At 45.6% G+C, this 12,528-nt stretch overlaps 1 protein-coding gene across 1 annotated transcript in view; it reads left to right on the top strand.

The window, feature by feature from the left end:
* Positions 1-12,528, top strand: part of col13a1 (collagen, type XIII, alpha 1) — a 234,378-nt gene that overhangs the window by 217,733 nt on the left and 4,117 nt on the right. The window contains exons 39-41 of the mRNA XM_078199346.1: positions 3,835-3,888; positions 5,662-5,697; positions 8,810-8,896. Coding sequence (XP_078055472.1) covers positions 3,835-3,888; positions 5,662-5,697; positions 8,810-8,896 — 177 coding nt within the window. The remainder of the gene's footprint in view (positions 1-3,834; positions 3,889-5,661; positions 5,698-8,809; positions 8,897-12,528) is intronic.

Below are 12,528 nucleotides of genomic sequence, written 5' to 3'. Positions count from 1 at the left end.
CCAATCACAGATCGTTTCATTCCCACTTTTGCTGCTGATTGGTTCACTAGTTTGGCTGACGTCTTGAAATCCGGCTCCATGGGGCACATTGAGAGGCCTGGAGGGCCACACCCGGCCCAGCGGCCACACCCGCACCCGGCCTAGCGGCCACTCCCGCACCCGCACCCGGCCCAGCGGCCACACCCGGCCCAGCGGCCACACCCGCACCCGGCCCAGCGGCCACACCCGCACCCGGCCCAGCGGCCACACCCGCACCCGGCCCAGCGGCCACACCCGCGGCCAGACCCACACCCGCGGCCACACCCACACCCGGCCCAGCGGCCACACCCGCACCCGGCCCAGCGGCCACACCCGCACCCGGCCCAGCGGCCACACCCGCACCCGGCCCAGCGGCCACACCCGCGGCCAGACCCACACCCGCGGCCACACCCACACCCGGCCCAGCGGCCAGACACACACCCGGCCCAGCGGCCAGACCCGCGGCCAGACGCGCACCCGGCCCAGCGGCCAGACCCGCGGCCAGACCCGCACCCGGCCCAGCGGCCAGACGTCAGACAAGGCTGGTGGAGAGTTTTTGTTTTGGGCGCAGTCAGTAATCTGGGTGTAAATTTGCAGCTGAAACTGGTTTTCCAAAGTGAAATTATTGCTGAGGTTTCTGCTCGAGCTCATTTACATAACCACAATTGTAAAATTGTCAATAACACAGGACGGCCAGACGCAGGGCGGCCAGACACTCTGTGGTCAGACGTAGGGCAGCCAGACACAGGGCAGTCAGAGGCAGGGCAGCCAGGCAGTGTAATAGAATGTAATTGTTCCAGGAAAATATTCTTTAATGTTATTCGGAGTGGCAGCTTGATGCACTTTCTGTGAAAAAAGCTGAAAATTAGTTTCTGGCCCAGAAAAGAAGCGTTTTTATTGAAGTGTCCAACCCTCTGTCTGTGAGTAACCAGGTTTTAAAGCCCTGAAAATGACTCTAAAAGAAATATATACTGAACCTCTTGTAGTTTCATTAGTGAAGTAATCTTTAATATTTAAAATTAGCGCCGTTGCACTGAGCAGAAGATTCACTCTGTTTAAAGCGTCTCCCCAATGGCCCCAAAGGACAGCAAGTCACCATGAGAATTAATTCAGTCTGTGGGCGGGACCACTCTGTGTTTTTACAAAAAGCTCACCCTTGAACTTGATTTCCATTTCATTTGTGCAGAAACTTTCCTCAATCAATTCCGCTGGCTTGGTCAACGGGGGAAAATCAGCAGAAACTCTGGGTTGAAATATTCTTGAAGAATGGGAAACACATTTGTGACTGGAGTTGAGAATGGTTCTGAGTAAATAATAAGCTGCCTCAGTTTGTGGAGATGTTACCTGCACCCAGCCGAGAGAGAATATACTGGCCAAGGAAGAGCCTGGGGCTGTGTGGGTGCTAGCCAATGTAGATTAGTACCAGATATTTGACTTATCTTGGCCATGTTTGTTAGATCCTTGAGCTTTTTCTGCACTGTGTGGTTCTGCTTGGTACGATGGTGATTGCATTGATCTACTGAACAGCAGCGAGAATGAGTAATGCACACACAAACATTTCAGTGGTAAAGTAGGCAGACTTGATAATGGGCTAGATTGGGGTTTGAAATACATCGTTAGATAGAACACATCGAGGTTTTGCGAACTCTGGCTGAGTTTCAGCTGCAGGGTCTCTTAGATTAACAACTTGGTTTCAGTCTTGTCAACATTTGAGTATCAGAAATCACCAGCTCATTTGTGATTTGATCTCCGATAAGAAGTCAGACAACGCAATTAGAACCCTGGACAATGGGGAAGTGTGATGCTGAGTGAGCATCATTGCTACACTTTGTACTGCCAAGTGAAATATACATTGGAAGCTTGGGATGCACTGAAGGTAACAATGCAGCAGAGGAGAGAAGCCACCTGACACCATTGTATGTGGGTGAGGCAGAGAGGGGAATCAGTGAATATGGGCGATATCGTCAACTGTAACCCAAAGAGAAATTGAAGAGTAACTCACATTCTAGTCATCATGGCCACAAGTGTCAATGCTGTGGACAGGATGGAAACCAAACTGAAGGAATTTGCTAGGTGAGAGAGATGATCATTGTGTTGAGTGAGGGTGAATTTTGCAGAGATTGGGAGATTATTGATGGGAGGAGGAACAATATGGTCAACAGTTTTTTTAAAATATTGAGATGATTCCCAGGATTTTTGGGAAATGGGTTGACAGTACTGTACCCGAACACAGCTGAACCCCGGGTCTGGAGTTGAGTCAGGAGATGAGTCGATAGAGTGGGCGAAGGGATCTGATTTCATTGAGGAATTGGGCTTGGGATTGTGGAGTTTGGAAAGACGGAAGTTTGCCATGTGTAATTTCACGGTTGTGAACACTTAACTGAGGACCCAGAAGGAAGTTGCCTGGCTGTCAGATACAGCATCATGAAACCATCAAACTATCTGAGTCATCGGACACACCCAGGGAATTTTTCTTCCAAAGATCTGCTTTTGTTTAATATTCACCATTCATTCCCCACACTGCTTATTTTTAAAGCATCATTGTGATAGATAAGAAAGATGCAATTATAGTTGAAAAAGTTCTGAACTTTTGGCAAAAGTGACTCTATTTGGATACGACTGCTGGAAGTGATTATTTTCCAATGCTATCACGTATAGTTTTTCAAACTTTTTATGCAATTACTGCTCTATACGCCGCTTACTCCCCATAGTTCCTGAAGATGTGGACTCAGGCTGGGGTAAAGTTCCACAACCTGGGAACTTCCCTGACCCTAGCCTAACTGGTTTTCCCCACACGAACGCAACCCCCCCCCCCCCCCCCCCGCCCCCCCACAACCCCTTCACCACCCTACACAAGAAAAAACAAACAGGAGCAGTAATAAAAATATTTTTTAAAAATGAAAAGGCCCAGAAGGCAACAAGCCACAAGATAAAGGCGAGGCATCACAGGGGGCAACAAGGGTTGGACGTGAGCCAAAAGAAAAGTGGCAGAGCGAGAAGAAAAGGGGATGTGTCCTCTCTCTGTCTAACCCTAAAAATCCTAACTGGCCATTCAGACACAAGCTGAGACAGGGGGTCATTGCAAACAGATCCACTGGACAGGAAACCTGCAGAATTGGGTGGTTATACCCAGTCCAGTATTAGCTTCAGTAGAGAGTGAAATCAGGTGGGAGTGTTAACCGAGTTTTAGAGCATCCCAATTCTGTGGGATTCCCAATGAGTGGATTACATTTAAATTAACAACAATGTGTCAATGTTGTATTACTTTGTGAAGATCATCAGACACACACATGTGCATATACACACTCGAACACAAACATGCACACTCATTCGCTCACCCATTGAGGCATTGAATAATAATTTGAATGGAAACTCTGGCATGCCTTTTCCTTTACCTAACCCTGGTACCTAATCTCACTGACATCACATAAGTAGACAGAGAGAGGATAAAGATCAAGTGTTTCTGATCAATCTGTCTCAGTTCCATATACATTAGGTCATTTATCAGCTGAGCTGTTTAGGAGCTAAACTGTTCATTTGTTAATGAAATCTGTGCATCTTGTAATTGGGAATTCAGAAGTGTTAGCCAACTCAACTCAATCACCAGCTGGCATAACCATCAACATATTTACTATCCACCTGCTGCCAAAGTGAATGCATCCAACCTTCTTCAGAACTCCAGTCATTCTGATAATCATTGTGATCTTAATGGAAGAGTTTAGCACCAATAATGTCTTGAGCAGAAGCAGCATGTAAGTGGAGTGTGCGTAAGATCAGTTTGTAATATTTCTATAACTGTGTTGATGTTTGTTTCAGGGAAATAAAGGAGATCCGGGATATGCAGGCTCAATCGGACCACGGGGATTACCTGTAAGGAAGCGAGTTAATATTTTGTGTTTTGAGGCTAGCATCGTCGGTGAGACGGCGGTGTGGGTCCCGGGGCCACTGGAGGGTAAAATTGTGCTGGTCGTAAAGCAGGCACAGACACTCCTCACTCTCGCAGGGTGTGTGAGATGTTGCCATGCGTTGTAAGTGCTGTATATTCTACCGTATGGGAATGTAATCAACGGGGAAAAGGCAAAGCTCGGTATCACGTGGAGTACAATTTGGTGTCTGGGGTCTGTGTTTACCTTACTCAGAGAGTTGAAGACTATTTTCTGAAATGTATTATTTTATTTTATATTTAGTTATTTTATCCCAGTTGGGAAGTAATTTTCTTGCCTTCTTTATGCCCCTGCCATAATATCGTGATACCAGAGTATAGAGCTTGTCCAATTCTCACACGGTATCTGTGCTACTTGCTGTGGCCACTAGGAGGGGCACCTCCAGTTTGGGCTTGTTGAAGAACTGTCTTGTCTCCATTTAGCAGCTTTCCCAACCAGCTCCACTGGGTGGCACAGTGGTTACCACTGCTGCCTCTCAGCGCCAGGAACCCGGGTTCAATTCCGGCCTCGGGTCACTGTCTGTGTGGAGTTTGCGCATTCTCCCCGTGTCTGTGTGGGTTTCCTCCGGGAGCTCCGGTTTCTTCCCACAGTCCAAAGATGTGTGGGTCAGGTGGTTTGGCCATACTAAATTGCCCCCAGTGTCAGGGGATTAGCCAGGGTAAATACATGGGGTTACGGGAATAGAGCCTTGGTAGGATTGTGGTCAGCGCAGACTCGATGGGCCGAATGGCCTCCTTCTGCACCATAGGGATTCTATTCTATGATTGGAGTACACAGGGCCTGAATTTCCGAGCAGGATTGTCATTCCGCTTCTACTTTCCTACCTTGAACTCTTTTCGATCCCTTCTCGCCTACCTTTCTAACTGTGTGATTTAGCCTGATCCTGAGGCCTCGAGCAGAGTCAGGCACCAGGAAACTCCAGCCTCTCTTTTTTAACTAAATGAGTAAACCGGGTAGATTCAAAGGTGCAGCCGCTGCCCGGCCAGGGAGATGGTCAGTAAGTGGGTAGGATTGAGGGGGAGGCATTGGGTGTTCGGAGAGGGCTAGTCAGGGGGTCCTGTAGAGGGTTGGGGGGGGGGGGGGTTGTGGAGAATCAGGGGATGATTGTTAGGGGGAGGTGTCCCATGAGGATGGTCATATGTAGGGTGGAGGGGAATCCCATGGTGGGAGTCTTTAAGAGGTGGGGGCATCCGGGAATCCAATGGGGAGTGTAGAGGTGTCCTGTGATTTGGGGTGGTGCTCAGTGGGCGGAGAATGGGGGGTGCCCCGTTGGGGTCAGGAGTGGCGTGGGGCAAGGGGGCAGGTGGGAGATCAGTGCAAGTGTTACCCAGAAGATGTAAGTGGTTTTAGTTGTTTCTAACTGTTGTTGTGAGACAGCTGGAATCACTCACAGTTTGCGGGTTAGGTCCCATTTTCCGATGGTTACCAGTGCAGGACAATTGTCCAATGGAAGCTTGAACCTCTTGGGTAATTGCCATTCGCTCCTGGGGGAGTTGGGGAGGGGCAGGGGTGTTCTGTGGTATTCCCAGCACATTTTTGGGTTGTTACACTAGCCCCAGAACATGGACGCTCTGGGCCATTTTGTTGAAGTTGTCGGTAACGAAGCACAGTGTGTGTATATCGTAACGACGGAGCGGCATTGCATCAACATTGCATTGTATCTGAAAAAGAAACCTCACGCCAGTGTTGTCTTTTGCAGGGTTCACTTGGACCAAAGGGTGAAAAGGGAGGCCGGGTAAGGGCGATTGGCCATCTGCATGTCTCATTTTAATTCTGCAATCACTTCAGTTTGCATGATGCCTTCAAGTAAAGATTAAATCTCGGGCTATATTTTCCTCTGCGTATCGCTTTTGACAGAAAGCAGCAGCAATCAGTGAGAGGAGCAAGCCACAGAAGGCATTCAAGCTGCTTGGTGCTAAAACCTCTGTAAATAATTTGGAGGAAATGATTTACTTGCCCGAGCTTATCAAGGGCAGATTGAAGGCCAATCAGAAATGAGCTTGACAGAATGGCCCTTGGATAATGGGCTGAATGGTGAGTCCTGAACTCTGGAAGATTCTGAAATATTACCGAGGCTTGTGAACGATACAGAATGTGTGTGGCGGTCATTGCCGGGTATCTCAGTCTGACAGGAGAAGAGAGAGGTTTCAGAATGAAGCGGTCATAGTTTGCAGGACACATGACCCAGATGTAGTGGGTATGGGAGCTGACTCTGCTCCTTGGGGTTTGTACACTGACAATGACTAAGGTCGGGGGTCTTGGTTTACAAAGACCTGGAGGACAGTTTACCATCTGTATAGCACCATGAAGGTCACCGTCACCCTCCATTTTTACCCAAGTGGTCTTCAAACCAGCCAGAGAAGTCACTGTGTGATTAAGGAGGTAAATGAAGCTGTAATTCACCATCTAACCAATTTACACTTCAACAACAACTGACTGAAACTGCAGGCGTGGCAGCTAATGTTTGCCAAAGTGGTCATCCATGTGCCATAAGGGTGGCACAGTGGTTAGCACTGGTGCTTCACAGTGCCAGGGGCCCAGGTTCAATTCCTGGCTTGGGTCACTGTCTGTGCGGAGTCTGCACATTCTCCCCGTGTCTGCATGGGTTTCTTCCGGGTGCTCCGGTTTCCTCCCATAGTCCAAAAATGTGTAATTTAGGGGTTTGGCCAGGCTAAATTGCCCCATAGTGTCCCAAACTGTGTGGGTTAGATGGATTAGCCATGGTAAAATGTGTGGGGTTACGGAGATAGGGTGGGGGAAAGGGCCGGGTTAAGGTACTTTGTCAGAGAGAGTCAGCGCAGACTGAATAGGCCAAATGGCCTCCTTCTGCACTGTAGGGATTCTATGATTCCATGTGCTGCCAGTCATGAACCTATGGACAATCCAATGGCATATCTACATAGATAGGGCTGTCACTCCATTCACATGTAATTCCCTGCTGGAAAATACTGCACACTCTCTGCGAGAGCCAATAATACTTTTATTCTGGGGTTTACAAATAGGACACTGCCCTGTCAAGACAAAGGAAGGATTGATGCCTTCACATCTTGGAGGGATGGACTGCAAGGTGCAAACATCGCTGATAACACGTCTTGCATAGCCACAAACCCCAACAGAGAAGCAACTGCACTAGGTGAACGAACCAGGACATTCATTCAGCCAGTATCTGGGGATCTAGAACAGTGGAATTGGTTTTAACCCGGACTGGGTTTTGATTCAGTGAAGAGGCTAAGTGAGGAAATTCACTCACTGGTTTACATTCCGGACCACGGGGCTAGTTAACTCCCAGGTTTTATTTAGATAAAACCACTATTAGATGAGGCATTGCGAGTAGATAATGATACTTATCCATCTAAATGCTGGATTATGAATGAATAAACCTGTGTACACAGCAGGTATATCTACTCACGCTGTCAGAACATATAAAGGCAAATTGGGAGGGGCTGAACTCCGAGACTGGAACCTTACTAAACAGTAGCTAAGTCAGAGGAAGGTTAGGCCAGGTTCTATACTATCCAGCCAGGTTCTGTTCTGAGTCTAGTCCACTGAGCAGTGCGCTATATGTGAGCCGTGCTCTATATTGTGGGTAGTGCTTTATATTGACTGATGTACACAGGCAGACTTTGGACCACTCACACCATTAGCTGTTTTGTTTGGGAGAGTTAAAGGAATCGTGATTGGCCAATATTTGCCATTTCAGCTGATGAAATAGTATGACAAAATTGTCTGAACCAGGGTTACGCACAGTCCCCTTTAGATTGCAGGCTTTTAATATCTTTGGGAAAAGGCACTTAAAATATTTGAAAACAGAGGAAAATATAGCTCTCAGCGTGTGGTGAATGAAATATCCAGCAGTAAGTCAATGCTGATTTGAATTGCTTTCATTGCAGAGTGCAATAAACTAACTGATCGGTCGTAATGGGCCTAACTCTGCAATTATTAAAAAGATAGATCTAACTTTCTCAAACGTCTGGTTGATTTAAACAAAAAATACATTTTACTCAAATTGTAAAGTTGCATGCACGATCTTCGATTTAAAAACTGTAAACTAATATATTTCCTACAGAAATATAGATAAAAATATTGCGAGTTTTGGTGTGTGTATCATTTTTGTCCATGTTTAAATGATGCTGTGCTGTTTCCTTTTGGCTTTGCATTTTCTCCTGTGTTCTTCTTCCTTCCGACAGGTCTGCCTTACCCCCTTCATCCCTTCCTTCCATTCCGCATTAATCCCGGATCCTCCTTCTTGCTCCTTCCTCAATCAGCATCACTGTCCCTCTCCCCTGACACTGATCCTAATGTGTGAGCTATTCCTTTTCTACTCGATCTGCTAGTCTCCCAGCCTTCCATAATATTCCTTGCCTTCCTGGACTTTTAATTCATTACACAATGATGATTGTAAGAGGATTTTAAGAATCAGTGGAGTGGCCGCTGTGAATCTTTTTGTTAAATGTTAAAATAAGTGAGAGCAGGGAATAGATTCTGTTTTTTAATTGGGCGCTCAGATCCTTAAACCGTTTTATAAGGAAAACTATTTTTGCTTAAAATATGTTTTGTGAATAAAGAACTATGATTGGCTGGTCTTCTGAGGCGCTGTGTATAAAAGTAACCAGTCTGTCACCAGACACAATCTCCAGAGTAAATCCAGGCATAATCTTCATCAGCCCTGTGAAAAATGTAGATGATGCAGGAATTGCCAGTAAGGCTTAAACTTCCGAACAATTTATTCAGTCCAGTGCAATAGTGTTCTCTTTCTATGAAGCTCAGTATAATAATGTTACTTCAACCTTTCCCCCCACCTTTTTTTTTTGCTAAAGCTCCTTGACTAATAAAAATATTGTTTGCAGGGGGAGAAGGGAAAAAGAGGTTCTAAAGGGCCTAAAGGGGATAAGGGAGACCAAGGAGTGCCCGGATTAGATGCACCTTGTCCATTGGTATGTTCTTGTGATGTAATTGAAATTGTCAGATATTGTCATGGAAAAATAAGGGAGGGACAAGAATGTCAGCCCAAAGGTTCCACTAAAATGGAACTCCGTCACGGCAGATCTGAAGACTACGTTTACACAAGAGATGTGGAATCGCCTCGCCCTCGCTGGGATGCGGTCTCTGCCCATCAGCAATGCAGCAACGTTCTGTAATTCCACATTACCACTGCAGCTAAACAGGCAAAAGTGTGGATCTGGAGGAGTTCAGAGCCACACCTGTTTGATGTAAGTCGCACCTGCCAAGGTTTGCTGGAATTCCTTTGCTGATGCATCTTCGTTCTCATCAATCGAAAGAGTGTTTTGAACATCTGCATTGTCCGCCGAGAGTCTGCCGGTGAGGGTGAGCGCTTCGTTTGTGATGCTCAGTGGGCAATCAAAGAAAAGGAGTTGCACTGGACCCAGTCACTGTCCAATTCCTTGCTGCATGTTAACTTGTCCGTTTCAAAGTCCTCCCTCCTTTCTCCATCTGTGTGAACGTCAATTCAAGATGCTTTTGTATTAACCAAATCAGTTCATTTTGTAAACAGGGATTCCGAGGCTTTAAAGGAGAGAAAGGTGAACCGGGCTTACCTGGCCTGGATGGGCTTGATGCCCCTTGCCCATTGGTATGGTCTTATCTCCCTTCCCGTCCTGCATGTTAATCATTGTGACCCATCTTCATGCATGCTAGTGAACTAATAACTCCAGATGCAATCCGGATAAAGTACAGCTTTAATCCTGTATAGCCATCCAAACTCCTTCACTGTAACAAATCTGCTTACTAACACAATCTGATATTCTTGATGCAGTTGTTTGTTGCGATTATGAATTCTTCATGTACACAAACATTTTACATAAAACACTGCTCACATTGGCAAAGGTAATTTAGATTTTTTTTCAGAGCCACGTGGATCAGTCAATATCTGCTTTACCAAATATCACACAAGGATAACAAATTGACTAGTAAGTTAGCTGGATGGCTGGTTCATGAAGTGGAGTGACACCAACAGCGTGGGTTCAATTCCTGTACCGGCCGAGATTATTCCTGAAGGCCCCGCCTTCTCAACCTTGCCCCCTCGCCTGAGGTGTGGTGATCCTCGGGTTAAATCACCACCAGACAGTTCCTCTCCCTCAAAGGGGAGAACAGAATATGGTCATCCAGGACTATTTTACTAGATTAGTAATCTCCCGTGCTTCAGCCCCTTCACCGTTATCCTATCCCCCTTTTTCTCTCGTACACTTCATGGGATTTGGGAACGATAGTAAGCAGTTCTAGAGGGCCAGGCTAACGCTGTGAGGGTGAGAGTTCAAATCTCACCATGGGCGCTTGGTGGAATTTAAATTAATAAATCTGGAATTGAAAACTAGCCTCAGTAGTTTCAACTAATGTCCTTGATGGAAGGAAACCTGCTGCCCTCACCTAGTCCTCTCCAGTGATGTCCACATCCCATGAAAGAATACCTTTTTGAAAACACTCTATTTCCCCATTTTTGTGTTATAAACCAAACTTTGGCAACAACAAAAAAAAATGCGCCCCAAATATTTTGGCTTCAAACTTTTGCTGCTGAGTTAAATTCATAATTTAAGAAAAGCAGTTGATTTGGTTGACTTTTCACGAGATCTTTTTCAGTCTCACGCAAATCTATCCTGGGTTACACTTAACTCTCGACCAGCACCGAAAAATTGGTCTCTTATCATATTGCTGTCTGTGGGAGCTTGCTGTGCACAAATTAGTTGCTGCATTTCCTGCAGTGTAACAATGGCTGCACATCGACAAAACTTCACTGAATGTAACTTGCTTCTGTCCATCCTCGGGTTGTGAAAGGCTCTATATAAATGAAATTCTGCCCCATCCCAGTACAGTTAAACAATGCTAACCAAATCCTACACCAGAGTTAGAATCATAGAATCCCTACAGTGCAGAAGGAGGCCATTCAGCCCATCGAGTCTGCACCGACCACAATCCCACCCAGGCCCTATTCCCGTAACCCCACATATTTACCCTGCTAATCCCCGACACTAGGGTCAATTTAGCATGGCCAATCAACCTAACTATCTTCATTTTAGTAGCTTCCTCTTTCCCTGCTGTATCCAGATGCTCCCACCAAACCTCCCTTACTTATGTGGTGCTGCTGTAGTCAATGTTCTTGCAGAATCCTTCCTTATTTATCTCATTGATTCTCCTTTTCTCCTTATCAAAACCAATTCAGAATTAACATTCCCTCACTTCCTTCTTACCCTACCTTCTCTGCCACTTTCCTCAACCCTGCCCTGCACCACGACAGAGTACCAATGGGTTAATGTCAAAATGAGGTTTCTGCCTAAATAAATTCATCTTGTTAGTGTCTTTGAGAAATCAAATTCTGTTTAATGTGAAGCGTAACTTAACTTAAATGTATAACATTTCATTTAGTGCCAGTATAAAATGTACAGATCCTGTTCTTCTAATATTACAATATAATTGCTAAAAGGTCTTATTGAAACATTATTATGGGTAGCAATTCAATGCATGAGCATTAGTTTTAAAGCTTGCTGTTAGTTCTTGTGTTTATTTTTAAAAAGCATGTTGCATACAACTTGTGTCCAGTCATAAATAATGTACTTTTTAATTGGTGTCCAATGGGGGACAGTAATCCTTTGCCATGTGATTAACTGAATGCCATTGACCAGGGAATGAGAATTGATTAGCTTAGTCTCGGGAAATTGGCACAGCAGTGAATGGGTTTAAGATTCCTGGCAGGGCATTCGAGGAGAAGTCTCCCTTTTCAATGCTGCAACAGTTCTTCACAGTGTCTTGTGTCTGAAAGGGTTAATACCATTGATTTTTACTTGGTTATTGTATGGAACCAACTTTTGCCACAATAGTTACTTAGTCCTGTGAATGTCGGCACCTGGGTACTGTTGGTAATGTTGGCATTTGAGCACAGAATGACCTCCTGGCTCTAGTTTCCAGCTGTAATATAAACCATTCTGAACAATAGCAGACAGAAGGATGTTACAGCAACGTGTTAATCTTTCATCTACTCATGCCTCCACCCGTAAGTAATTGTCCCGTCCAATAAAAACGACCAGCTCATGGTTCGAGGTTCAAGTGCTAAATGAAATCCATCCAGCAGAAATTCAAGTTGGTTTTGTTGTTTTTTTTATCGGGATGGAGTTTGGGATTTTATTGTATTTATATGGGTAAATCTCAAGGGAAAAGCAGAAAGGGCACTGGGAGGTCAGCATACCCTAACAAGCCAATAAGTCTGCCTGCTCCCTGGAGCAGCAGTCCAATTCATGCTGTATAGAAGGCCTGTACTATCAAGCTCCATTAGAATAATGCATAAATACCAGCAACCATTTATTATTCTAGCATTATCCATTGTGGTAGTGGCCAGAATTGTCTGGTCTCGTACGCCACGCCACGCCTACCAGCGAGAATGGAGAATTTGGCGCTCGGCCAAATCTCCATTCACAGCGCAGAGTCCGGAGAATCCCAGCTGCGGATGAGGTGAAGAATCCCAGTCAGTACGTTTACCAAATCAAATGTGACATTGAGGTTTATGAAGTTGAATACACAAGCCCGTGTCTGCATCGTCGACTTTGTGTTGGAGTGAAAT

The sequence above is a fragment of the Mustelus asterias genome, chromosome 28 (assembly GCF_964213995.1).
Source record: "Mustelus asterias chromosome 28, sMusAst1.hap1.1, whole genome shotgun sequence".
In the NCBI taxonomy this organism is placed as follows: domain Eukaryota; kingdom Metazoa; phylum Chordata; class Chondrichthyes; order Carcharhiniformes; family Triakidae; genus Mustelus; species Mustelus asterias.
The sequence above is the reverse complement of the archived record's forward strand: the minus strand, read 5'-3'. Positions and strand labels throughout refer to the sequence as shown.